At 39.3% G+C, this 26,673-nt stretch overlaps 1 protein-coding gene across 1 annotated transcript in view; it reads left to right on the top strand.

Moving 5' to 3' along the window:
* The window catches only part of lhfpl4a (LHFPL tetraspan subfamily member 4a), a 48,431-nt gene extending 43,457 nt beyond the window's left edge, over positions 1-4,974 (top strand). Inside the window, exons 3-4 of the mRNA XM_012874144.3 lie at positions 2,701-2,717; positions 3,549-4,974. Of these exons, the coding sequence (XP_012729598.1) occupies positions 2,701-2,717; positions 3,549-3,602 (71 nt within the window). The 3' untranslated portion in view covers positions 3,603-4,974. The remainder of the gene's footprint in view (positions 1-2,700; positions 2,718-3,548) is intronic.
* Positions 4,975-26,673: the final 21,699 nt, after the last annotated feature.

Below are 26,673 nucleotides of genomic sequence, written 5' to 3'. Positions count from 1 at the left end.
GCAAAATTCCAGAGCATGGGCGTGTCTTTCTGTTCTTATCTGATTAACCTCGCCAACAGTCTGTGCGTTTTCACATTAAACGCCCCCTGACACTTTATCAACTAAGCTTTTTTTTACACACCCATGTATTTTTTTTTTAGAAATAAACATTCCTTTCATGTAGAACCAATAAATGGATAAAACTTCAGTGATCAGTTAGATCACTTTTTTAGCAGAAGCAAATACTTAGACTCCTAATTTTTGTTTTGGAAAACCAATACAAATCAGCTTTTTACAGCTTTTTCGTTTAGGTTGCTTATGATTAACTTTAAATGTAAAAAAATAAATAAAAATTGCATTCTGGGATAGGTTTGGTTAGGCCTTGGTTAAGTTCACAATGATGTGTTGGGTTATGGGTTTGACCCAGCATACTGAGTCTTCAGCCATGCTGGTTTTCAAAACAATAAAAGGTCTAATAAAAGTTTGATTGACTTAGGATTTTTTTGTGTACTTCTGCATTTAAATAATAATATCCAAAACAATTGAAATAAACACCACATAATATTAACAACAGAATTTGAATAGTTGCGTTGCTTGCAAAAAATAAGAAAATTGGTGTTTGGTCACTTTTTGTTTCTTGTCCAGTGACAATTCCATGCAACAAATATTATACTGCTGGAAAAATGTGATGACTCTTCATGCATGAAAATGCATTTGTGGGTTGAACAGCAGAACTGAGTATGTGGGTTGTGCCCATGAAGAACCTCGGGGTCAAATCCCTTCTGTCAATGCCAAGCAGCCTTTGGTGGAGGCACTGTGATGTTTTTGAGGGCATCCACCCTCCTGGAGAAACAAGGCATGCCGTTGTTGGTGACAAACTCAATGCAGAGAGATACAGAGAGGAGATTCTGCAACCAAATGGCAATCCCATATCTCCTCTCTCAGGAAGATGTCAATGCTTGCCACCGCAGAGCAGGGTTTATCAGAGATGGATGGAATTTTCTGACTGCAGTTCTGGTGTCTGGTTGTTGCGGCTATATACATTTCCCCTGTTTGTCAAATGAATAAATTGTTAAATTGCCAAAAAAGGCTTGTTTCTTCGCCTTTACTCCTCCAATCTAGTGAACAGCACTCAAAAAGACACAATAGCAGAATAAGCACTCTGATGCTGGAAGATGGAAGTTGGCAAGTTTTTCATGGCTCCGACCCGCATTGTCAACTATGCAGTTCAACCCACAAATGCATTTCTTTTGCAAATGTGCCACCATTTAAAGGGGAATCAACAGAATATCCAGTGGTATAAGATTATTGTCGTTGATTATTCTGATGTGGGTTTAGTCTTATTGTCATTCAAACCATCTGACGTACTTAAAACAAAACACTGTTTCAGTGGATGCAGTGTGGCTTACAACAGTGAGAAATGGTATAAAAAGACACAGCTACACAGAGTATATTGACATAATTATATTGTATATATTGTATTGTACAACACATTGCTGAGAACATGAGCAGTGGGCAGTACAAAAATACAGTATTGGCAGTAACATTGAGCAACAACAATTGCTGTTAGCATATGCCGTTTAAATAATATGTTTGCTGGAGCATTTAAGCGAATACAATAAAGAAATCAACCAAAATTTGCTTACTTTCTGTTTGGAGTTTAAAACACCGTATTAAAATGTAACTTTTTTTGTTCTGCTCTGTGCATTTTTGATTGTCACTCCAATAATAAATAAAGTAAATGAACAAGAGCTCAACAAATAATGTTGAATCACAAAAATGCCTGACCTATTGTTTGGTTACAACAACCCAAATTATTTGCAGCAAAAAAAAAAAAAAAAAAAAAAAAAAAACATTGGTGTTGAATGGGCTGAATGATTGCCACAACACACACACACAGTGACGGACTGGACGGTCTGGCATTTGGGCAGATGCCAGAAGGGCCGCGGGCCCTCGTAGGTCGTTTGGGCCGGCCAATCACGAGGCGGCATGATCGTCGGGTGTGCGCGGCCCCTTTCACCCTGTTCTTTGTAGGCCTACATTATCTCTCGGCCCACTAATAGACCAGTTGACGCGTGACGTCAGCGTTACATCCGGGTCCCGCGGGTAGGCAACAAACAGTACTGTTCTCGTCTACTATATGACAAAACGGGTGATTTAGAGCGTACTTTTAGTTAGTTTATCTTTGGAATCTAAACAATGCGTATGACTTGTTGTGCTCCCGGTTGCCTCTTGTTTCAGTTTTTATGCATATTAAGTTAGAGTTCACACACCAATGGGGCTACCAACTTGCGATGTTATTTTCCGTTGCATTTGAAGTTCTATCTGTGTGTTGCGGGGCACTTGCCCATGTGGGGGGTAACAGTACGATATATACATTATATACCTAGACATATATAGTACACACAGGATAGAGAGAGAGATATACACACAGGATAGAGAGAAGCGATGAGTAGAGAGAGACGAGATACGAGTAGAGATATATATTATATATATAGATATATATATACATATATATATAGATAATATACACATATATATATATATATATATATAGATATATATATATATATATATTATATATATATATATATATATATATATATATATATATGAACAAATCAGAAGAAAATGTTTTACTCACGCTTATGTACAGATATTCATTTGGGCTAAAACTAAAACTTTTCCTTTTCCTAAACTTTTCCTTTTCTTTCTTTACAGATTTTGCTGTTTCAAGGGTAAGTTAACCTGCATTGTAGGAAGCATCATATATTTTTTTATGTGCAGCAGAGTTGAAATATAGGCTTAAAATAAACCAACTCAAGCTGACAGTGTTAGCAACTGGCAAAGATTCCCATTAATATTCATTAACTAAATTAAGATCACAAAAGGATCACAAAAGGATTGCAGAATGCCTGTAAGAAAAGAGAACACATTACATAGAGAATTTATAAAGTACGGAACAGCAGAGACAGAGAATAGGTTTATATATATATATATATAAGAATAAATGAACCAAAATTTTAGGGGCATTTAAACAAGAATGTTATAGTAAATTATTGATGAGAAACTGTGCAACAGGATCTTTCATCATGACGGTTGTTAAACTCCAACATTGCATGGATGTCTTCAACATTCACAATAAAAAGCCCCTTTTACACTTTGAATCTCTGGCCAAAAGCTTTTCACATGGAACCGACCAAACAGATGAGGAAACATCCCATGACTTTCATGTCAAACATTTATAGGATTTTTAAACGTTTGCATATCTTCTTTTAGCAGCTAGCTGTACTGCAACACTAATGCTAACTTACCACACATACGTCTTGCCATGATTATTAGAGACTCACTAACAAATATAGAATCAAGAGTCTTTACTGACATTATGTGACCAAAATTAAATGTTGGTGAGACACCGACTCAGAACTCACAAACACAAAGCAAAGACATAAATATTTACGCACCAACACTTTCAAATCTACCTTTTGTACTTGATAAATGGTACTCTATTACATTTAATTTTGATAAACAGATCAGTAATGTGTCCCCTGTCTTGTTTTTCTCATCAGATTGAGGTACGAGACAGAAGAGAGCCACGATACGGAGTGCAACGTCTTCGCTGAGGGCAACAATGGCACTGAACAAATTCCGTTTATCTCTTTCTCCTCTCTTATTCTCTTTGCCCTCTGTTCTTCTCCTTTCCTATCCAATGATCAGGATATCACCCAATTTCAATGCAGACACCAAGTGTACAGGATTGTGTATGATAAAAAAAAACAACTACCACAAACACATGGGGATAAACTATATTTTGAAAAAAAATAATAATACAAGGTTGTACAGTGCATTTAACGCTCAGCTTTCTCAACAAATACCTTTATGATGAAAGATATTTACTGTATTTAGAGTCTTGATTTTTATGTGAGAACTCCAATCCTTAAGATGAAGAACCATAATGTCCGTTTTACAGTTCTTTCTTTAAAGTGTCGCCATTTGCTGATTTTGAGTTTGCGTGATGTGTACGTCCATAGCATCGACCGACAAATTAGTGGCACTCCTCGTACAGTTACAGAGGGAAGACTCGCAATCTAGCCGAACGTCCATTATTACACTCTTCAGAGAAAAAAAAAAAAAAAAAAAAACACTACAGGGACTGGTATGGCTCTTCATCTAAGGACTTTTAAATGTGAGGAATTTAAAGGAGTACCCCATTGCAGCTTAACAGAATTTAACATCTCTGGGAGATTCTCTACTGTACATACGAAACAATGTAAATAACATGACTGCTGACGCAAACAGCCGACAACAAAACCTCATCTGACTCTGATGCATTCGAGTATAGTGTTTCTACCCTTGGTTTCGGTGTTGCTTGTGCTGGAAGAGCATCTGAGTACATGCATATTTGCTGTGTCCCCATGATTCCTCACAACTGATTTAGTGGGATCACACAGATGGGAATAACACAGATTTCATAGCTGGAAGATCCACAGAGAAGCAGAGCACCGTGACTCAGAATAATTGTGTTTGATCACATTTTTATTTATTTATTTTTGGACAAGAAAAAAAAAAAAGACACTTATCCTGCGTCAAAATGGCCTCAAAGGAAGCTGCTTATTGTAGATTTTCACCCTACAGTATGTTGTAGATTTTAATGTGGAAATTAACTGCAGCTGTCATGTAGAAAATTTTTGTTTTTTTTTGTGTGTCTCACTCATTTCTGCCATCTCAAGATCCCTCTCTTCAGTGTGCAGTTTACGCCAGTTTATTGTTCCAGCATTCAGTGATCAGTTTACGCTACAGATGTCTTAAGAGTCTCTGAATATGACTGCTAGAGTTGGCCCCAAGTGCTGCATTGTCTTAAGAAGATGTCACTTATATGCCTCTTTGAAACAGTTTATAGATGCCACAAAAATCACTGGGGGGGGGGGGGGGGGCAACCATCTATAGTAATATTTGCGTTACGGCAGTCCATAAATACAGCTAATGTGACAAAGATAAAAAGGGTAGACACTTCAGGACTCTTCTGAAATACAACCGTTTTAATACTTCTTCAGTGTAGTTCTTTATAAATATGGAATAGAAAATGTGAATGAGTGAATGCTACACTTGATATTAAAATTTGAAATACAAATCCTAGCGATAGTTTGGAATATTCTGAAGTCAGATGCTGTAAAGTTATCACTAGTGTACTTTCTTACACAGAAAGTAAGAACATTTGTGCTTGGTAGATTATTTGATGCAACAATGCTTTTAAGCAATAAACCCCTTCAAATTTAACCTCCCTTTAAATAGTGCCACATGTGTAAAGAAAATGCATTTTAGGGTCAAGCATCAGAGAATTTGTGGGTTACGCCAATGAAAGGTTTGTCAAAATTGCATCTGTTGTCTATACCCACGCCATCGTGCAGGGTCGTGGGGGGAGGCTGGTGCCTATCTCCAGCGGTCATTGGGCGAGAAACATGGTACTATACCAAGGCCACACAGCTTATTTTGCTCCTGTCTGGTTTGGCAACCTTTATTCCATTGAAAGGTTGACATTTGAGGACACAAGACGTATTGTTAATTTACCAGTTTATCAATTTATCAAACAGGAACTGTAGACGGGAATTGTAGACAACCACAACAGTAGCCTAGTAATTCCTCACCAAACTAAGCAACAGCTTGGTCAAACACTGCTGTAGGATGGCATCCCATTTCTAAAATAGCATTTGTCACAAGTCAGCCAGTGTGGTTGTGTTGGTCACTTTGACACCGACAGCCCGCCCAAGTCGATCCTTTAACTGTTCGGTGGGGTCGAGGTCAGGACTGCTGGCAGGCCATTCCAACCTCTCCACTTCCAAAGTCTGGAGGTAGTCTCCTCCAGACTTTGGAAATCCTACTCTGTGGAGGTGAGCATTATAATATTATATATTATTATATATAATATATAATAATATCTCTGAAAGTGGCGATGTGGAGATTTTTACAAGTTGGTAAAACAGCATTTTGATATGGCTCTGCTCTTAGATTGTCTTCAATGACGACAAGTCTTGTTTTTCTCATGAGGGAGACGCCACCCCATGTCATAGCACTGCCTCCACCAAACACTGCTTGGCATTGGCTGAGTGGATTAGGTGCGACCATAATACTAAACCCTACTGCCAGCCCAGAGAGCAAATTCTTTACATGTACGGCAGAATTTAAGTGGCAAAACACAGGGTTTTCAATGACATAAGATTTAATGCCAAGAAGCATTGTTCTAAAAAAAAAAAGAAAACAGAACCAAACACAAATTGCCAAGGTTAGGTCCACTACCTGTTGTAGACACATTTTATACTGCAGTGAGTTCAAAAAATAAAGAACTCAGCTGAGACTCTGTAGTTTTGTAGCTAGCCAGACAGATCACTAAGCTCAAGCTAATTTCAGCAATTTAAAACAACTCAACTTAAACTAGTTACATTTGTGGGATACGAAGCTGCACTAGTGGACTTTGAATGCTACACTTTCACAAGTGACTTTTTTCAGCCAATCAATGTCCGTTTTACTACGCTGAACTTACTTTGGTTGAGGCTGTCGGATTTGTCAATATGACTCCTTAAGCTGTTTGAGAGCGTGTAAACTTTTATATTTTGCAACATATCATTACTGCGACTCCGTGAAAGGATGAGGGTCTTTTCTATTACAGATCTCAGAGTGGTTTGGAAATGTTCCCAATTGGATTTGTACATGGCCTCTGCCAAAATAACTTTAGCAAATTTACCTGGACGTTGTTCTGCTGAGAACACGGTGAAAAACGCATCTGACTCTTGTCTTCTCCGGGTGAATGCAGTTAATATCTGCCAATGTAGCACATCGTCCCATGATATAGGATTTTTAGTTTAAGTTTTGTTTTTTTACTGAAATTAGCCAAATTGGGTGCACCCATATGAATTGCTATTAGCCTTCCACTGCTCTGAGAATTTCTTCATTTCTTCACTGCTGGGATTTTAGCTCTAACGTTTCTGCTTCTTGGAAAAAAAATCGACTTTTTAAAGCAACATTTAGCCAAACACTGATAAATAAGTTAATTTCAATCACGTTGCATCGTGTTCTGTTCTCGTCATCTTCATTTATGAACACAGAGATACAAGGTGGTAATTAAAGTAAAATCTTCGCACCCTCTTTTTTTTAAGCATTTTGCCTCAGGCATGATCATTTTAAAATACTGCCCTTTTACTGAATTATGACAAAATAAAGTCAGAAAACTTCTTGGAAATGACTAATTTTAAGCTAATCAGGGCATGTTTTTATGAGAAAATATTAAACGCTACCTTTACCATGTGAAAAAGTTCCATCAAGAAACATGTTACTTAAAGTACGGTGGGGAACTTCAAACAGTGGATGGTTCCATGCTAGAACTGAGCAGTAAGAGGCATTTCAGAATAAAAAGTTTTGACTTTCCAGTAAAAGACTGTAATCTACCCAAATGACCTTAGTAATAAAATAGAAAATATTCAAGAATTGTGGACATAAGATGGCATCTTAGAATATGGCAAAGTGACAGGTGATTTATGTGTTGGATAGCTATGATGAGCCTACCTTGAGAGAAATTTCCAGATTTTTGTCAGTAGTTAGCTGTGAACTTACAGCTTTTATAAAATATTTGTGACGACGGATACTGCTTTGTATAAGGGGTTTGGATGATAAAAAAATGAAGGTCTACTGTTCTGATTTTGATTCTGAATCTTTTTGATCAGAAGGAGTCATGAGTCGGTATGAGATTCTTATGGTATATTAACCTTGAGAGAAAAAGGCCATGGTTTTGTGGAATTTACACAAAAACGGAAGTCAACTTAGCTTTTATGCAAAACAGAAAGGCAACCATTTTTTCTACAACTCTTGAAAAAATATCTCTTGATAATATTAATTTATTATCTATACCATAACATTTATCTATAACTGTCATTCAATTATATTTTGGATTTTGATGCATAAACTAAGATTAAGATTTGAACTAAGTGCTTATTGAGCAAAACCTTTTTCATCTTTGCCCGTCTGCTCTTTAGACAACGATACAAATGTAAAGAGCTGATACTGGCTGGTCAGGCTCGCAGATCAGGTAGCGAACCTGCAGTCCGTTGGTTAGCAGGTCTGCTGCTCGTAGTTTTAGAACAGCATCAGCTTTATAAGTGATGGGTTACCTCCACCAGTATGTCCTGAAAACATTTCTAAACAGCCAGATTTGTTCTTTTCTTTCTCTCTAACAAAGGGGAGGCGTGGTAGCCTTCTTTCTCTCAGCTGACTGGCAGTGTGCAGCAGCAGGTGGAGAAGAGGGAGTGCTGCACTTTTCTATACTCCTTACAGCCAGAGAAAACATCTGTCGCTCTGGCAGTTTCTCAGCCTTAAACTGTAAGAACAGTACGATGACACATTTTAGTAGTTTTTGCAATCCGCCCGTTTCAACTATCAACTTGGTTCTTTTGCTGGATCAACAGTTAATAAGGTTTCAAACACAGAACTTCACTGATATCTAGAGTCAAGCCTAGAAAACATAAGCATATGGTGTGTGTTGTTTTTGTTTTTTTTTCGTTTTAATGTTTTAAGAATAAAAAGTGTGGATGGGACAACTGATTCTACGGTGAGGACCTTTGAAATTTGCCCATACGTTTCCCAAAGACATGCAGACCACACACTGTCCTCTGGGATAACTGTTAGAGCTTTCCCACATTATCCATGTAGCTGTGACATTAAACTGGTATTTATCCTTGCGTATACATTTTAACGTAAGCATGCTTTCACATCTGTGTCGAAAGACCTGGTGGTTACTGGTTTATTAGATTCCATGGGAACCAAGGAAGTACTGTAGTTTGTTAGTTTCCATTGAATGAAGTTGTGGAAATTTGAGCAAAAAGCTATCACCCGCTTTCTGTTTATTTCTTACCACCTAGAGCATTGTTATCGTTTGACTGAACCCTGATCAGTTGCTGTACCTGTTGGCCAAACTTTGGCTTTCCTTGGCTTTAGCTACTTTACATTACCCCACCAGCGACACTGATTGCTGTGGTTCCAGTGACAAGCGGGATTCTACCATGACAAACTGTGGTTGCACAATATGACAAAGCAGTCTGCTGTAATCCAGGGCACCATGGGGGTTTTTATCCCTCTCAGAGCAGCCCTTCAGGCTGACATACTGTAACAGAAACTCCCAAAGCTTGGCTTAAGTCATGACAGGAAGAAAATTAGCTGTGCGCATGGATAATTGTTTTATATGACAAACTGACTTGCTGTGCCCAAGCAAAAGAAAAGTACAATCATGCCATAAACCCTCCTAAGATGATTTATTAATTTCTCTCAACTATCAAATGTCCGCCTCATTGTTTACATTTCGGGCCAAATTACATAAGGAATTGTGCAAAATAACCTTTTACTGTGTCATAGCTCACTGTAAGCCATGCCATGAGCTGTTAGGGATGCTTTCTGTGTGGGATAGTTTGCTTTTGTTGTTTTTCAACAAGGTTGTGAGAGGTGCGCATGAGTAGTCAATGTCTTACTGTCTGTAGACAGCAGTTAGAACAATCCAGGAGATTGGAGAATCGTTTCACGCTCCCCAATAATGCAACAACCGGATTACCAAAATAATTTCTTCACATTTGTTGACTGGCGCAGAGCTTCAAAAGGTCTGCTTTATTGCTTTAAGATGTAGATATCTCTTTACGGTAATAAGATCCACTTTTGCAATGCAAATTGTTTCTGTGTAGAATCAAATGACAAAATAAATAGACCATGGTGCTAACGTTCTAACAAATTGAGCAACTGCTATGTATTATGCATTGCAATAGGTGTGTATAAATGTGTTTAATAAGCCACTCCAAAATAATAAAGTTAGCTAAGTGGATGAGGTTTAGCAGTTAATTTAGCTAGCCAAATAAAAGATCCTCAGATTTCCAAAGGTGGTGGAGTTCTGGAGTGTGAAAGTGTTAAATAAACAACCCCAATTTTGTTTCGGAGTGAATTACCTGCCCAACCTTTGTCTCTTTTAGAAATGTTCTCAATCTCAATTTGGTTTTCCAAAGTCCGATTGGTCTGACCTCTGTCTACTCCAGTTAAGACATCTGAAAACTGTAATCAGTTATTACTTTGATACATTCACTGTGGAAAAGTCAAAAACTCCATCGTAAATAATCTAATAACATATTTGGTCAATATTCAAAAGTTGCCTATTTGGTAAACGAAACGAACAGATGCCCACCGACTGAACCAATCGGATATTGTTTCACTCGGTTTATAGTGGATTCCAGTGCATTCCTTTCTTATAAACATAGATTGAGCAGATAGCTAGATGTACAGTGTGTTTTAGAATGGTAGCTAGCTAATTCTCAGGAAGCTGTGTACTAAGTACTGTATTAAAGGCTCATTGTGGAAATTACAAAACAAACAAGTCAAATATAAGAGTGACTGGTTAAATCGGTGAGGTCACCATTTAAACGATGCCTTGCTCCGCACTGTCTCTTTTGATAAAGCGTAGAATAGAATAGCACTGATCTTGTTTTCCTATCTGGGCCTTTAAGACAATATGACAACAGCCCTTATGCTGAATCTAATGATGCTGTCTATGGAGGCTCTGCACAGACCCCTGGCCTATGTCTATCCGCTGTCGTAGTGTAATAGTGCTGGGCCCTCATTTAAGAAATGTTTTTCTGTTTCACCTTGGGATAGCTGTCAAAAAATAACAGACATTTGCAGCAGAGCTCGACCATTAAAGAAATGGTTAAAAAAAAGAAGTATACACACATTTGCTTTTGATTTCTGTGCAATCATTTGAGCAGAACTCGTGTACTGTTCCATACCGAGGGCTGCATTAGGCAGTCAGTGATGTTTCTCACACACTGTAGTGTGCATCTGTCATTTGCTCTTTTTTTTTCCACAGGCCCAGGACATATTGTATTGCATAACATACAAACGCCTAGAATATGAAGAAAACATAGCCCTGAGGCCGAAGTGGTCGTGTGAGGCTTCCAAGAATCAGTACCTGTACGATCGTTGTTCTGGTCTTCTTTCCGGGTACTTTGTTCCTGAGGACTCGACAATGAACCTATGGGGAAAAAAAAGAACCTTAAAAAGGAACTGACGATACCTTAACCCTGATGAGCACATATTTGTACCACTCCAGGTGCCTCTAAGAACTCTTGAATTAATTCTGATGTGGTGCAGAACCAGCAAAACAAGTAGTGACACGGTAGTTGTTGTTTTGTTTTTTTTTTCTACTAAAGACTACTTACTCAGACTGAGCTCTGAAACTAGATGGGTTATTTGCGGATTTGAGGTTAATTCAGTTTCAAACGATGAAATTAAAACAAAGTCGGATTACTTGCTTTACTTTGTGGAGACCTTTTGCTATATAAAACTTAAGAGTGAAAAAAAAAATCTTTTCATTTATTTCTAATTTGCAATTGGACTCAAAGCTGAATTCACCTCAGTCTAGCTTTGCAGGATCATATAAAGAAAAAGGCTGAAAGCGTGTAAAAGAGTCAGTGAGAAGTAATATCTGATTTCTAGCTGCAAGCAAAATGTTTGTGGATTATGTAAATGTCATGGACATGTCAATGATTTGTCATCTTTTTATCATGCAATATCATATATAAAGACGTATTGTGTGGGGCGGGACAGATTGGGAACAAAAAAAGAAAAAAGAAAAAAAAGAATAATGTTCAGTGACTTATGTTATTCTAGTTGACTTTCTGTTAACTCCTGAAATGCAGATGTTGCCAAAATGCCATAAACTATCATGTGTTACCATGAGAAAAAAAAGACAAAAAAAAAGTTTTGCTTTTGTACAACAAAAAGAATGATATACAGATATTTGTCATGTATTTCTGATGAGATCTTTGTTTTTATGTGTTTACGGCAGACTCTTCTGTTCTGTTATGATTTTACTTTCAAAATATTTAGGTATGAAATATGACGGTTGTGTGGTCTTACTGGACCTAAAATCCTCAATTCCGTTTGGACTCACCAATGGACCGCTGCTTTTGGAGATCACAACGCCCAAAACGTTTGGAAAAATAAAAAGGAACGAGAAGTCTGTTTCTAAAGTTGCTTGATCATGAATGAGCACACAGAGTCTCAAAGGGGCCTGTTGCTTGCCATGGTTAAGGGTGACATACTGATTTTGATTTGACAATTATGTCTAATTCCTATTTGTGAATAGTATTCAACCTCACAGTGATGAGAAATTCTGTTATTAAAACACATTTTGAAAAAGGTAAATAAAGATATTTTACATTCAAAATCGGTTGTGATTTCTTTATTTAAGCTACACAGGTTAAACGCTGCCACAGCTTAGCTTTAATAGGAAGGGGAACCATCCGTTCATCCAGCAGGGTGACAGTCTCTCCACATCTGCATCTGTCCTTCTCTGCAATAGCTAGTCTCATCACAAGATCCAGAGTTTTGTAGATTGGTTCCAACAGAACCACCCCATGTTAAATGCAGGGAAAACAAAGTAGGTGGTGGTGGACTTCCACAGGCGCAGACCCACCTCACAGAAACTAGTTAACATCCAGAGAACTGATGTGGAGATAGTGGACTCTTCTAAGTAGCTGGGTGTTCACCTGAACAATAAACTGGACCGGAGTCACATCACTGATCCTCTATACAGGAAAGGTCAGAGCAGACTTGGTGCTCCTGAAGACCTTCTTTGACTCTGTGGTGGCATCAGTCATCTCCTATGGGGTGGTTTGCTGAAGCAGCAGCTTATCTGTAGCTGAGGTGAAGTGGCTGGATAAACTCATTAAGAGGGTCAGCTCTGTCCTGGGATACTCCCCTGGACCTAGTACAGGTGGTGGGAGACAAAAGGACTGTAAGAAAAATAACATAATTGATGGACAATGTCTCCTACCCCATGCATGGAGCTGTTGCAGAGCTGGAAAGCTCTTTCACTGAGAGACTGCTGCATCCTAGATGCTCAATGTAGCGCTTACGCGGGTCATTCCGCCCAGCGCCTGTTAGACTTTATAATTTGCTGCTCACAACAGACTCAATAACTGTTTACAAGCATCCCAGTGGTTGCAAGGGTTCTGAATCGATCATAAATCATTTACACTGTCTCCCAGATGCTAAAGTACACTTGCCTTAGCCACTTCCAGATATTGGTGTACTATTATCCATACAAATGGGTACCTTTCCCATGTTAACTGATACGGTACCAATACCTGGTTCCTGGGAATCGATACTCAAAGGTACCTGTTTTCAGTACTTTTGTTTGTTTATGTGGTAAAAAAAAAATGTTAATTAGATTGATAATAACATCTAAAAGAATTTCAATTAACATATTTATTTCTCACTATATAAACTTGTTTGAATCTACAGATGAACCTAATGAAATAATTTATGCTTGAATTCACACCAAATAAATTTTTTTTTTAATTAAAATGAAAGTTATCAGAGGCACACAGAGTGAACGAGGTGAACAACTGACTGAAGCTGTGAGTGAATCAAATTCATGGAGTTATTTTAGTGCAACAGTTTCAGAGAGAGAAAAAAACACTACATTAAAAAACATTGTATTTTATCCCACCTTGAAATCCAGGAATGAATACATATGTAATATGGAAACATAGTGAATGCCCTGTCATTGCTCTGACCGGAGGCGGGCGTTTCAGGACAAGGCAGCTGCAGCTACTTGTGAGAAAGCGCTTGGAGAAGAGGGAAAGGGCTCACGGCAGCACTCACTGACTGCAAAACTACGGGTTCTTTCACAAGTCATCAATAACACAAAAAATTTGCTAGATTCGTCACTAGTCACTTTTTTGAAAAAGGTTGCTGGATGCATCTGAAAAGTCACTAAATATTGCAACAAAGTCACTAACTTGGCAACAGTGACCAGACGCTTCCTCAGATTGGAGGTATTCCTAGCACTGGCCTTGCACTTAGCATCACAAATATTGCATCAAGCGTAATGCATTTTGGAAAATAGAACCAATACTTTCGAGCGCATTCAGCCATGCTTGCTTTTTTTCTAGACCAGCAGTTACTGATGTCATTACGCTCTTGTGCGTGCAATGTTGTGTTCAAGTCCAGCATGGAAAATTGATTGTTAATCCGAACAGCTTCCATGTAAACATTTGTTCTGCTCAGGTGGTTCGGATTGGGGCAAACTGCCCTGACTGCACATGTGTTGCTAAGCCTGTAGCTTCAGCAGGGAGTGTAACATCTCTACCGTTCTTAGAACCAGCTGTGGGTCTTTTCTGGTTGCTCAGAAGACACAGAACAAACACACTTTGTCTTTTTTTGTATATGTGTTTGGTGTTCATTTTCTATGTTTGTTTGTATATGATATATGTTCAATAAAGTAAAAAAGAAAACATTTCTGCCATTTTTCAGCACAGACAGAAGTACATTTTCTTCTTTGGTTATTAGTTTAAATTTAATGATGAATGATGCAGGTCAGAGTGCTTGTATTCTGAATGAAGCATGGTGCATGTAAATGCATGTTATTTTCTGATTAATTGATTTTGAGCCCATATACACAATTTATTCTGATTGTTTTTTTATTTTCCAATCTGATCAAATTTTAATCTGATCAAGGACTGTTGCACATGTAAACATAGCTAATGTATTATTAGGCCACACTCTACTTTTTTAGATGATGGAACCAAATGCTCAGTGAGATGTTCAAAGCTGTGGGTGGTTTTATTCAGTCTCAGGTGGTCGACTAAAAAAAGAAAAACGAGAATGCCTTTGTCTCCTCGAAAAATCTCCTATGAATTTTCTAGTGCCAGGGTCCGCCTTGGGTCCAGCCTTCGATCGGAACAGAGTTGGAAATCAGCTGGCACACAGCTGGATTTCAAAGCTGCACAGAGCTTTCTTCTTCGAAGGAATGAGGTAGTTATTCTAGTTGACTCTCTGTTAACTCCTGAAAAGCAGTTTCTGAAAAACCCAGATGGAATGTGCTCTCAGAGAGCAATGCGACGGTACGTTACGGGTGAAAAGAGCATCGCTCGAAGCCTGCTTCTTGCCATGTATTGTGTGTGAGGAGCTAAGCTGCTGGGGCTGCAGCACAGGACGGACAGGAAGGCAGCTGCAAAGCCTGCTGGGACATGGAGTCAGGGGCGTTGTAAAGAGGGGCGGGGGAGGAGTGGGGTAGGACAATTCCAAGGCCCCTGACAGTCCGGTGCCCCAAAATAGAACATTTACTTATATAAATGTGAACATTTGGGGTGATTTTGATTTTTTTTCATGGCCCATAATTCTTGGTGGCACCCCTGCATGGAGTCACAAATGTTTTGCATTTGCACAGATCCAACACACTTTGGGCACAGTTTAGACATTGCACCTAAGTTTTATTTAAGGGTGTACTCACTTGTAGAGAGTGCTTTAGGCATTCATTTCTGTGTGTTGAGTTATTTTGAGGGGACAGCAAATTTGCACTGTTATACAAGCTGTGTACACTGACTACTTTACATTGCATCAAAGTGTCACATCATCAGTGTTGTCCAATGAAAAGATATACTAAAATAGTTACAAACATGTGAGGAGTGTACTTGTTTGAGATGCTGTGTATTCTAATCAGGTGACTTTTGAAGGCATGTGGATTTGGTCAATGAAATCAACTGTGACAAATTCAATCAAAGATGTGACGCTGAAATCAAAGGTGACAAAAATACAGCAGGGGGAAGAGGAGAGTACAAGATAACATCCTCAGAGTCTGCAGAGAGATAAAAAGAACAGCAAAACCAACCAATATTGTCATGATTTGGGTTTGGTTATAGTTTTTGTTTGTATTGGATCAAGTACTTCACTCTCCTGCCTTAAGTTCAGTTTCTATTTTTGGTTCTGTCTTAGTGTTTGATTTTGTTTTAGGTTATAAGTTTATCCGGCCTCCTCAGACCATTTCTGTCACCAGTCTATGTTCAGTTCACCTGCCAGCATTCTTTTGTCTTCCTGTCACTCCCCTTCACCAGTCACCATCCAATCGGCTTCAGTTTACTCCCAAGCACTTCCCTGTTCCCGATTAGCTCCACCCATGTCAGTAATTAGTTTCACTCCATTCACCTGATCACTCCCTTACTTATACCTGCCTCTGCTCCCTGCAATCTTCCACATCATTGTTTGTTTTTTCTGTGCCCAGTTGGTGAGTCAAGTTCAGATTTCAATGCTCTCTGTTTACCTGTTCTTCTGACCCTGTTTGCCTCTGGATATTTGAGTTAGCCTGTCCCCTGTTTTTGCTTATAGTTTTGTCTGTGACTGCCTTTTTGTTATTTTTGGTTATTGGATGCAGTTTTCCCATTTTTGTCTTGATCCCCGTTTTGGCTTTTGCTTTTTGTAAATAAATGTTCTTTCACCTAACCTCTGCTTGTCTGGTTGAATACTGGGTCCACCTGTCTTCGATTTGTGACAAATATAGTGGGTGTGAGGAGCCAAAGACCCTCCCCGCAGGGCTCTGAAGCAGACACCGGAGGGACCAGAATCCCAGACAATTGAAACGAGCACCAGAGTGCCGGAGCTCAAGAATGACCCATACAGGGATAGCTGTATCCCAGAAAAAAAAACAGAGGAGAGCCCCAAATTGGATTTGTAAATTCTAAATTGTAAATTGGATCCCCTTGATGTGACACCTGTTGGGAATTTGGTACTATATAAATAAAGCAAACAGAACTAAATTATTTATGGTATCAGACTGTTACGACAGTAAGTGTTTGCTCCCAGTGGTGCAGACTGGACTCCACACTCATGCCAAACTGGCTGTGTTATGAAATTTTTCGAGGATGAACCCGGACACAGCACGCACACACAGAGCTAGTTCTTAGGAGTGAGTTTTATTGAATGGTGTGGAAGATGGATGATGATGGGACCAGAGTCTTTCAACAGACGGAGGTGTAGGGTGCAGAAGCTGGCCGGCAGGAGGCGTGGGGAGAGACTGACCGGGAGGAACTCTGGAGCCGAAGGCTAGCGACCAGGACAGAGCATCTGAGCTGAGGTCTTGGAGAGCAGAACCTCTGAGCCGTGGACTTGAGAGCAGAACCTCCGAGCCGAACACTGGAGAGCAGAACATCTGAGCCGTGCACTGGAGAGTAGAACGTCTGAGCCTTGCACTGGAGAGCAGATCCTCTGAACCGTGGACTAGAGACCGGAACAGCTCACCAGGAGATGAGAACAGGAGTGGGAACAGAGCTGAGCTGGATCTAGGCTGAGACTGGACAAAACAAAGCTGACGGAAAGTCTATTGGCTGACTGTAACAAAAAACCAAGTTGAAGGAAGTCTTCAGGCTGACGGTAACAAAAACTGAGCTAACAATAATTCTAGCAGAGACTGAGCGGGAGTGAACGCTATGGTCCGGCGACGAGAACAGAATGAGGTGAGTCTTATAAAGAGGTGAACACAGGTGGCAAGAGATCAGGGGTAATTGCAGCCTGACAGGTGACGGGAATGAAAACTAATTAGTGTCCAGAGGAGTGACTAAAGCTGAGCAAGGGAGAGCTAAGTGAACTACAAAATAACAAAGAAGCCAGACAAAACTTAAACCATGACAGGCTGTGGCAGCAAATGTCTGGGGTTGGCCAAATGGACGTTGGCCTCGCCTCCAGCATGCTGGGCTCCTCCGGTGCAGCCTGGAACTTCTTTGTGACACAATTGTGTTGAGACACTAGTGGTTGTTTACCTTTTGAATATTGACTGTTGGTGAGTTTGCCAGTTGTTGATTTAGTTAAGTCCTGACTTAGATATTTTGTTTGTTGTAGGTTTTATTCCTTGATGGAGTTGGGCTGAATGGCACTCCCTGTTTGTGATTTCCCGTTGGGTTTGTTTTGTTTAGAAACTGTTTTATCTAAATCCCGTTTGTTCGTATTAATTTGGGTAAGCAACGTATTGGGTGTTGTCTCCTTTTATTCAAAGAAACCTTATAAATACACTTTTAATTTTATTTCCATTTATTCCATTTTATCTTTTTATCATGTTACACTGTCTTCCTGTCTAAAGTGGGCGTAACAGAGACTAAAATTGGGCTAAACACAAATGCATCTTTCGTATTTACATCTGCAAAAGATTTTACAAAATATAATTTTCCTTCCACTTCTCAGTGAAACTTTGTTAATGCAAGGATTAATCCCAAAAAAACGCTGAAACTTTACGGTCGCAATGTGATAAAATGTGAATATATTCAGAGGGGTCAAATACCTGAGGAAAAAAGCACTGTAGTGATAAGTCTGGTCATTGATTGTAACGTTCAGAAAACCAAACTCATTTTTGGTCATGGAACTGGAACCTAGTTCAGCCAAGATATGTTGTCTTTCCCAAAAGCCCCTTACCTACTGGGGAGTTGATTATTTAGATCACCAACTCGTCAGTAGGTACTGTAGGTACTGGTCCAATTTGCCTTAGATACTGTAGTAGAATATTTCTATTTTTTCATTTTGGTTTCACTGACTTTCTGCAAATTATCTTAAAAACACTGGGGGGAGCCAAAGGGAACTGATTTTTATATTAAGACTCCAGGGTCAGCAGACGGTTTATCCAGCAATCTTCAAAACACTGACTCAAGCCCCAGTACACTATGAAGCATGGTGGTGCACGCATCATATGGAGATATTTCACAAACTGTGGTGTTGGGCCTATTTCAGAACTTAATTTGTCAAGTTTGTGGGTATAAACAAGGAATTTGACTTTGGATTACAATGCTCGCATTGTGTAAATAAAAAGAAAGAAATAAAGAATAAATAAATAAAACAAGCTGATAAGTAAAAGCAAATTTTAGTCTATAACAGACAAGACATTGCTCGGGGGAAAAAAAGGTAAGAACAGGGGATGTATGTACAGAAGATTTTTTTTTTCACAGCTGACAACCCTGACTGTAAAGTTCAACCCAGTCCCACCAAAAAAAGTGTAGCATCCATGTTTGTCTACAGAGGGAAATGTAGTATTGTCACAATTTAGCTCTTCAATACGTGTCAGTTCTATGTTTTATTTGGCCTACTCATTTACATTGGCTTGCAACCAGGTCACATGACTATGAAGTGTTCCCCAGCGAAAAAAGAACATATCTGCTGTTGCACGTGGAAAAATAAACATTTAAGCAAAACAACTATGTTTCCATGCATTTTGATTACATTTCTAGCAAGAAGTATGGATATTATTTTCATCCGAAAATATGCCAGCCGTGTAGCCACATACCCCACCCTACCACCGAATGCACGGTTTGTACCATTTCCATCTAAACAAATACTTACACTTATACACGTGAGACTTGTTATCTTTTTTAATAAAAAAATTACTCCATTCACCAGCAACTACATATGACCCCCTTGCCTCCCCCTTCCCCTCTGCCCCTCCCCCATAGCCAGACATTTTCCTGCTTCCTACTGCCCACTTCCTCTGAAATTTCTGATCTCATCTGTAAATCCAAGTCCTCAACTTGTTCTCTTGACCCCCTGCCCACAGCTCTGGTCAAAACCTGTCTCACTTCCCTCCTCCCCTTCATTACTTTCATTATTCATTCTTCTCTCTCCTCTGGTATTTTCCCTTTACTTTTTAAAACTGCATCTGTCTCCCCGATTCTGAAAAAACCTGGTTCTGATCCCACTAAGTTTAATAATCTTCGTCCCATCTAAAATCTTCCCTTTATTTCTAAAATACTCAAAAAAATAGTGTCTGCTCAACTCCATGCCTATCTTACCCTCAACAGTCTTTACGAGCATTTCCAGTCTGGTTTTAGCCCCTCCCATAGTATTGAAACTGCCATAATGAAAATCACAGATGATCTCCTCATAGCTGCTGATTCTGGACTCCTCTCCATCCTCATCCTCCTCGATCTTAGTGCGGCCTTTGATACCATTTCTCACTCCATGATCCTCAATAGATTATCCTCTCGTGGCATCTGTCACACCCCCCTTGACTGGTTCCGCTCATATCTCTCCGACCGCACTCAGTTTGTTCAACTCAAATCTTTCACATCCCACCCTTCCCCTGTCACTACTGGTGTCCCTCAAGGCTCAGTTCTTGGCCCCCTCCTTTTCATCACCTACCTCCTTCCCCTTGGCAGTATTTTCCGCAAATTCAACATTTATTTTCACTGTTACGCGGATGACACCCAGCTCTATTTATCCAGCAAACCCACCTCCTCACCCCCCCCCCCCCCCCCCCCCTTGTCCCTTACTAACTGCTTACTTGAAATTAAAGACTAGTTTAAGGACGTTTGATGTGAACCAAACAGTGATAAAACCAAACTCCTCCTTGTAGCCACCAAATCCACCCTATCCAAAATCAATAGTTTCACACTACCCACTGACAACCCCTTGGTTTCCCCCTCCCCTCTGGTCAAGAGTCTGGGTGTCATCCTTGATTCCTCCCTATCCTTTCAGTCACACATAAATAACATTAGCCGGTCTGCATACTTCCACCTAGGCAACATCAACCGCCTCCATTCCTCCCTCACCACTCACACTGCTTCTATCCTTATCCACAGCCTCATCACCTCCCGTCTTGATTATTATAATTCCCTTCTTTTTGGCCTCCCTCCATGAACTCCAAGTTCTTCAGAACTCAGCAGCTCGTGTCATCACTTGAACCCCCTCTTTTCACCACATTTCCCCTGTCCTTCAGCAGCTCCATTGGCTCCCAGTTCAATTACAATACAATACAATTTAAAATCCTTCTACATACTTTCAAAGCCATCCATAACCTTGCTTCTCCATATCTGTCAGACCTCCTTCACATCTCCACTTCCTCCCGCTCCCTCAGATCCTCCTCCTCCTCCTCCATCTCATCACTGTACCCCCAGCTCGACTCATCACCATGGGGAGCAGAGCCTTCAGCCGCTCTGCTCCCCAGCTCTGGAACTCACTCCCACCTGACCTCTGCAGAATTGACTCTCTCCCCCTGTTCAAAACCAGACTCAAAACTCATCTGTTCTAGCTTGCTTTTTTGTAAATAAACTGTTTGTTTATATTTTTCTGTTTCCTGTATTTGTATTTTTTATTGTCTGTAAAGTGACCTTGAGTGTCAAGAAAGGCTCAGTTAAATAAAATGTATTATTATTATTATTATTATTATTGTTATTATAGACTTTAAACAGCTTCTTTCCCATAGCTGTATGGGCCATTGTCCCTTACTGAGAACCAATAATCCATCAGCCCAGTTCATTGTCTGTTAAATGTTACAAACACACTACTGGTGTTATGCTTTCAGCCATGTGGGACCGGAAACGTGTAACCTTTACAGGATTCAGGGGACTGCCCTATCATAGCGGGATGCCAACACTGCTGTAGGCTCCCCCAAGTTTATCGTTCTCTTTGTCCGTGGGCCCTTGTGAGTAGTGGTTCACACTGGAGAGACACCTGGGTCTGAATGGAGTTCGGCCGGGCTAAGTAAAGTCTGTTTTCTGTGAAACCAACATCAGAACTTAAACAGCCGACTGCCCTGGAAACAGGCTGCTTGGAACCTTTCGTCAGCTTTTGCAGTACAAAAGCTGATCTGAACATCGTCCCTTCAAGCTGTGCAGAGGGCCTCAGGACACAGCCACGTGGGGAAAGCCTGTAGATTTCCCAACTGTGTTGTTGTACTGTGTTGTTGTTGTTTTTTTTTAAGGTCTGATCAAGGTAAAAGACTGAGCTTACCTCCCGTTAGCCATTCTGAAACAATACTTTGCTGATTTGTTTTGGGTGTCTTTTACAGTTATAACAAATTTTATCACCATAAAGGTTTTATACACCAATGGGACATTAATGTTTGTGTGTTCCGGTTTGCTCATTGTGACAAAATATGGCTCAAAAGTCTTTCTACGAAAGCGCCAAGGTCCTGCTGACATTAGTGCTGTTAGCTTCCCAGATAAGCACTGCAAATTACCAAAGAGACCAAAGTGCTGTATAAAATTACAGAAAAACATATGAAGCATTAAAATGCTATGGCAAAGAAAACAAAATATTACTAAAATGCATTAGCGGCCATGCAATAAAAGACTACTGAAATAGGCAGAAGTTAACAACTTCTCACATGGTGTCAAAGGCAAAGAAAACGGTATTCAAACTATTTTATTTTGTCCTTTTGTTATTCAGTGTGTACCTTAGCTTCTTCTTATCTTGATTTGGCTTAATAGTTTAGTTGAGTTTTACTTGCCTAGTAGAGAGGATTTGTTGATTGAAACATATGTTTAATTCAGGTGAACAACCTTCTATAGTGGTGTTCTCTGGGTGTTCATTTATTTCTGAGCCTGACATAATATTATTTATATAACGCTTTGCAGGTCTTCTGCAGTGTTGATGTTGAGTCACACAGCCAAAAATATCACACAGACCCAACTGTACACAGATGCACACACAGGCTCTGGCGTGACCTGTGACTAGAGACTACACTTACTGTCACAGTAAGTACCAGCAATTCATCAGTGGCTTCCTCTTCTGTGAGGTCCATATGGAGCAGCTGCAACACTGGGCTCTCAGCAGTGCTCTTCACCAAATCAGGTCTTGTATCTATGTTTGAAATAAAAAAAGTACCACACAATTAGTTCAACAAAGTATTAAGTAGGTAGGAATCGTCTTTACAACCCTGCTAAAATATTGGGATTCTTTTTAATCGAGATCATAAGCAATCATTTTAACCTTTCTGCCTTTGATGTGATATTTGGTGTATCCTGTACAATTCAAACACACATTTGCCAATTGGAAAAATGTAAAGCTGCCTTAACCTGCTTGTACAAGTGTGCATGTTCTTAAATAAATGATTTGCTTTCCACTTTTGGAAAGGGGCCAGTTGAGTTGGCTTTGACATCCGGTAAGGAGGCCGTCTGGATGAGGCGTTTCAGCTGCTGCCCTATGGGACTCAGTCTTGGCAAAATACATTTTAGAGTTCATTTTAGGATTATTTTATTTGTTTTTAAAAGTTCACATGGTCTTGCTCCATCTTACCTCTAGTCAGCTGACCAGCTGCTCCTGGAGGTACCGAGGTCTAAACTTAAGCTCAGGGGAGACAGAGCTTTTAGTGTTGGCGCTCCTAAGTTATGGAACATTTTGCCGTTCCATATTAGAAGTGTCCCTTTACTGTCCACTTTTAAAACTCTTAACACATATTTTACTCTTTTTTTCCCTTTAATGTTTCTATTGTAAGCTTTAGTTTCTTTCCATTTTAAATGTTTATTGATTATTGTCTGTAGCACTTTGTCACAGCTGCTGTTGTTTTAAAGTGCTTTATAAATAAACTACTACTACTACTAATAGTAGTAGTAGTAGAGAATTAAACTCGGGGCCGGATGGTAATTCAAAATCAATATCAAATAAAAAGGTGCTTCGGTGAAATTTTAGTTTTAAGGTGTACAAATCAATGTGACCAGGTCATTGTACCTTTTTACGGTTTTCTCTCGCAAGATTTGTGTAACTTTAAAACGTAGGAGAAATAATTTTTTACATCAAAAAAACTTGCCATTCAACAGGTTTGTTTTTTTTTTACACTTTTGAAGGACATTGTACATGTATTCTAATATTGCTTTCAGAATAAATAATATACTTTGTTATATTCCAAGATAACGCACAGCAGTAGTTTGTTTTAATTTAGGCCTAAGGATTAAACAATTCTGTGCTGCTTTAGGCAGAGTAGAGAGCTCAACTTGGACTTGCCCACATCTCTGACTGTGAATACAATCAGTCATGTCAGCGTTTGTGTGGTCCTAATCTGCAGTCTCTGCTTCTTACAACAGGCTGTGGACCCACCGCACTCTAAAGTCAAACCTCTTTCACTTAGTAACATTTAGCCTACCGCAGTCAGCCTCACTCAGTCATGAAGAATGGGTTGACCTCAACCTACCTGACTGTTACCACAGACATTTGAGTAATCCCTTCACTTCTTTAGCCTGTCGCCAAGATCTCTATGGCAACCTCTCCAGGATGTTAAACAGAACTCTGGGGTTTTTCAGCAAGAGTGCAAATGACAGGATGTAGGTTAGGTAAAAAACCCCTTGTGCAGTTACCTCACAAGGTGATGGTGGCCTTTTAGTTCCTTTCATCTTTACTGATGAGAAATGTTTACTGGGCTAAGTGATCAACAAATTAGATGCAATTGCTACCATTATACTTTATGCTCTTTAAGTTTTTGTTTTTTTAGCACACTTAAGGTGAAAAAAATAAATAAACCTTAATCCTTCAAATCTCATTCACTGTACATTGCGGTATTTGCAATTGTGGCACATTCTGCCTTCAATGGTTTCTTAAAAAGCTGCATGAAGAATTTTAACATCCATAATAGTAAAATAACCATAAAATTCAAAATTGTTTTTGTTAGAATTTCTTCTTTGTAGTTTCAGGAATATAGAAGGAGCAGTGTTGTCTCTGTTAAATGATTTAATGGGACAAAAGAAAACGTTTAAGCATTGAAACTATGTGGGAAAATGAATGCACTAGGCAGTACATAATTGGAAAAGCAATATGAGGTGGCAGGTGGGGTTGAAAGTTGAAGATACTGTCAAGGTGCTGTGGGTTTGAAATGAGTTTATGTTTCTTGCATTGTCAATGGTGGAACAGCTGTGCAATGATTCAGTCGACTGCCAGCAATAAGGTCCTAACACCAAGGTAAAAAGAACGTTTTTTTATATATTGGAATTTTCTAAAAACTCAATTTCTGAAAATTTCCAAGGTTTGAAAATGTTTCAAATGAATCCATGAGTTTACAAAAAAATTAGACTTTATCTAAAAAAAACTGTCTGAATTGTGAAATACTGTATTGGGGTGTGTGTGTGTGTGTGTGTGTGGGGGGGGGGGGGGGGGGGGGAACAAATGCACCCTTGTTGCTTCCATGGGATTTAAGAGCAGAATTAGTTGCCAGGTGCACAAATCAAATGCTCTTTATCACAGGGAAGGGGGTGTGCACAAGAAGTTGGAGATCACCACAACGATAAACTTTACTTGAACATAAATCTATCCATGATCAGTTGCCTGCTCCTGGATTTTTGAGTGTGGTCTACTTGGTCCAAATTCCTTCATCTTTAATGTTTCCTCCAGCAATAAGCTCATAAAATATTATTTTGTAAAGAAAATGACAATATTCCTGTGCTGCCATCATTCTGTCCTTTTTTAGGTACCCGGACTCTTAGGTTTGCATTGTGTGAGTGACATTTGTGCCAGCACATCTAAACTGCCAGGGGCATGAGTTTGACTGACTTGAGTCATGAATTAATCTGATTGGATGATACAAAAAACGCTGACAGGCTACGGGTGCAGAGAGCTGGTCCACCAAAGAAAATGTTTAGGTAACCAATCAGAAACCAGCATGAAGTCCCATGGTAACAAAAAGTTGCAAAACGTACATACACACTCATCTAACCACTGGTCCTTGCCATTGAAATGTTTATAGATTTTGAGTTACTCAAGATAATATAAGAAATACATTTATTGTCCCATAATGGGGAAATTCAGGCAGATAAATTCAATTCAATTTTATTTATATAGCACCAATTCATGAAACATGTCATCTCAAGGCATTTTACAAAGTCAAATTCAATCATATTATACAGATTGTGTCAGATTACACAAATTGGTCAAACATTTCCTATATGAGGGAACCCAGTTGATTGCATCAAAGTCCCGACAAGCAGCGTTCCCTCCTGGAGAAGCGTAGAGCCACAGGGAGAGTCGTCTGCATTGTCCATGGCTTTGCAGCAATCCCTCATAATCCCTGTTAATTCTACACAATCAATACCATATGTCAGCACAAGGTCTAAAGTATGAAGCCAAGAGTGCGTCGGTTTATGCACATTTTGAGCAAAGCCAATTGAATCTAGGATAGTTAAAAAGGCTACACTAAGGTTATTCCATTTTGTGTCAACATGAATGTTAAAATCCCCCACTATAATAACCTTGTCAGTGTTTAACACCAAATCAGATAAGAAGTCTGACAACTGATCATTGAAATTGGCTTTAGTCCCAAATAAGCCCACAATGTAATGGGAATACTGAGAAATCAAATGTCAGACATGTTTTATGAGAGAGAAGATAATATTTTTTTTATTCATTAAGGTATTTTTTTAATTTATGTCTACTGTGTCTACACTGTTTTTCTTTAACTGTGATGTAGGCGCTGCCATAGCATCCCCTATTGACAAGCCACAACTGCTTGATTAACAGATCAGCAAAAGTTTGATTACCTCTATAAAAGGAGGAGGTTTGGCAGTTAGTTGGTCAGGAAGATAAAGATGTTAACATAATGCTAAGGTGAAAAGACTAACATTGACTGCAGAGGATCAATTGTTCAATTAATCTGGAACAACCATTTTCTATCTATTTAACGTCCATTATTCTATAGTGATAAAGATTATTCTCAAGTGGAAAACATTTAAGACAGTTGCAAACTACCAAGGAATGGGGACCATCGGTAAATTCAACCAAATGTCAAACTGCTGAATGCTTAGAGAAACTACCAAAGCACAAGAATTACATTTTAGATGTATGGCCTCAGTGAGCATGTTCAATGTAAGTCTGTGACAGGCCAGTACGATAAAGACTTAGCAATAAGTATGGCTTCTTTAGAAGGATTTCCAAGACAAAGGGTTAGGGTTAGAGATGTTTGTATCGCACAATACCAGTGTATAGTGCAATTCAACTGTATATTTGAAAACCAAATAAACAGTTTCTCCCATTAGCAATAACAGCCCACAAATTTTGTTTCTTTTTTTCTTTTAATGGGACGCACTGAAGATGTGACACTGAACTAATGTAAAAAAGTCAGTGTACAGGTTGTACAACTGTAAATGTACTGTCCCC

This window comes from Fundulus heteroclitus, chromosome 1, assembly GCF_011125445.2.
Source record: "Fundulus heteroclitus isolate FHET01 chromosome 1, MU-UCD_Fhet_4.1, whole genome shotgun sequence".
Lineage (NCBI taxonomy): Eukaryota > Metazoa > Chordata > Actinopteri > Cyprinodontiformes > Fundulidae > Fundulus > Fundulus heteroclitus.
The sequence above is the reverse complement of the archived record's forward strand: the minus strand, read 5'-3'. Positions and strand labels throughout refer to the sequence as shown.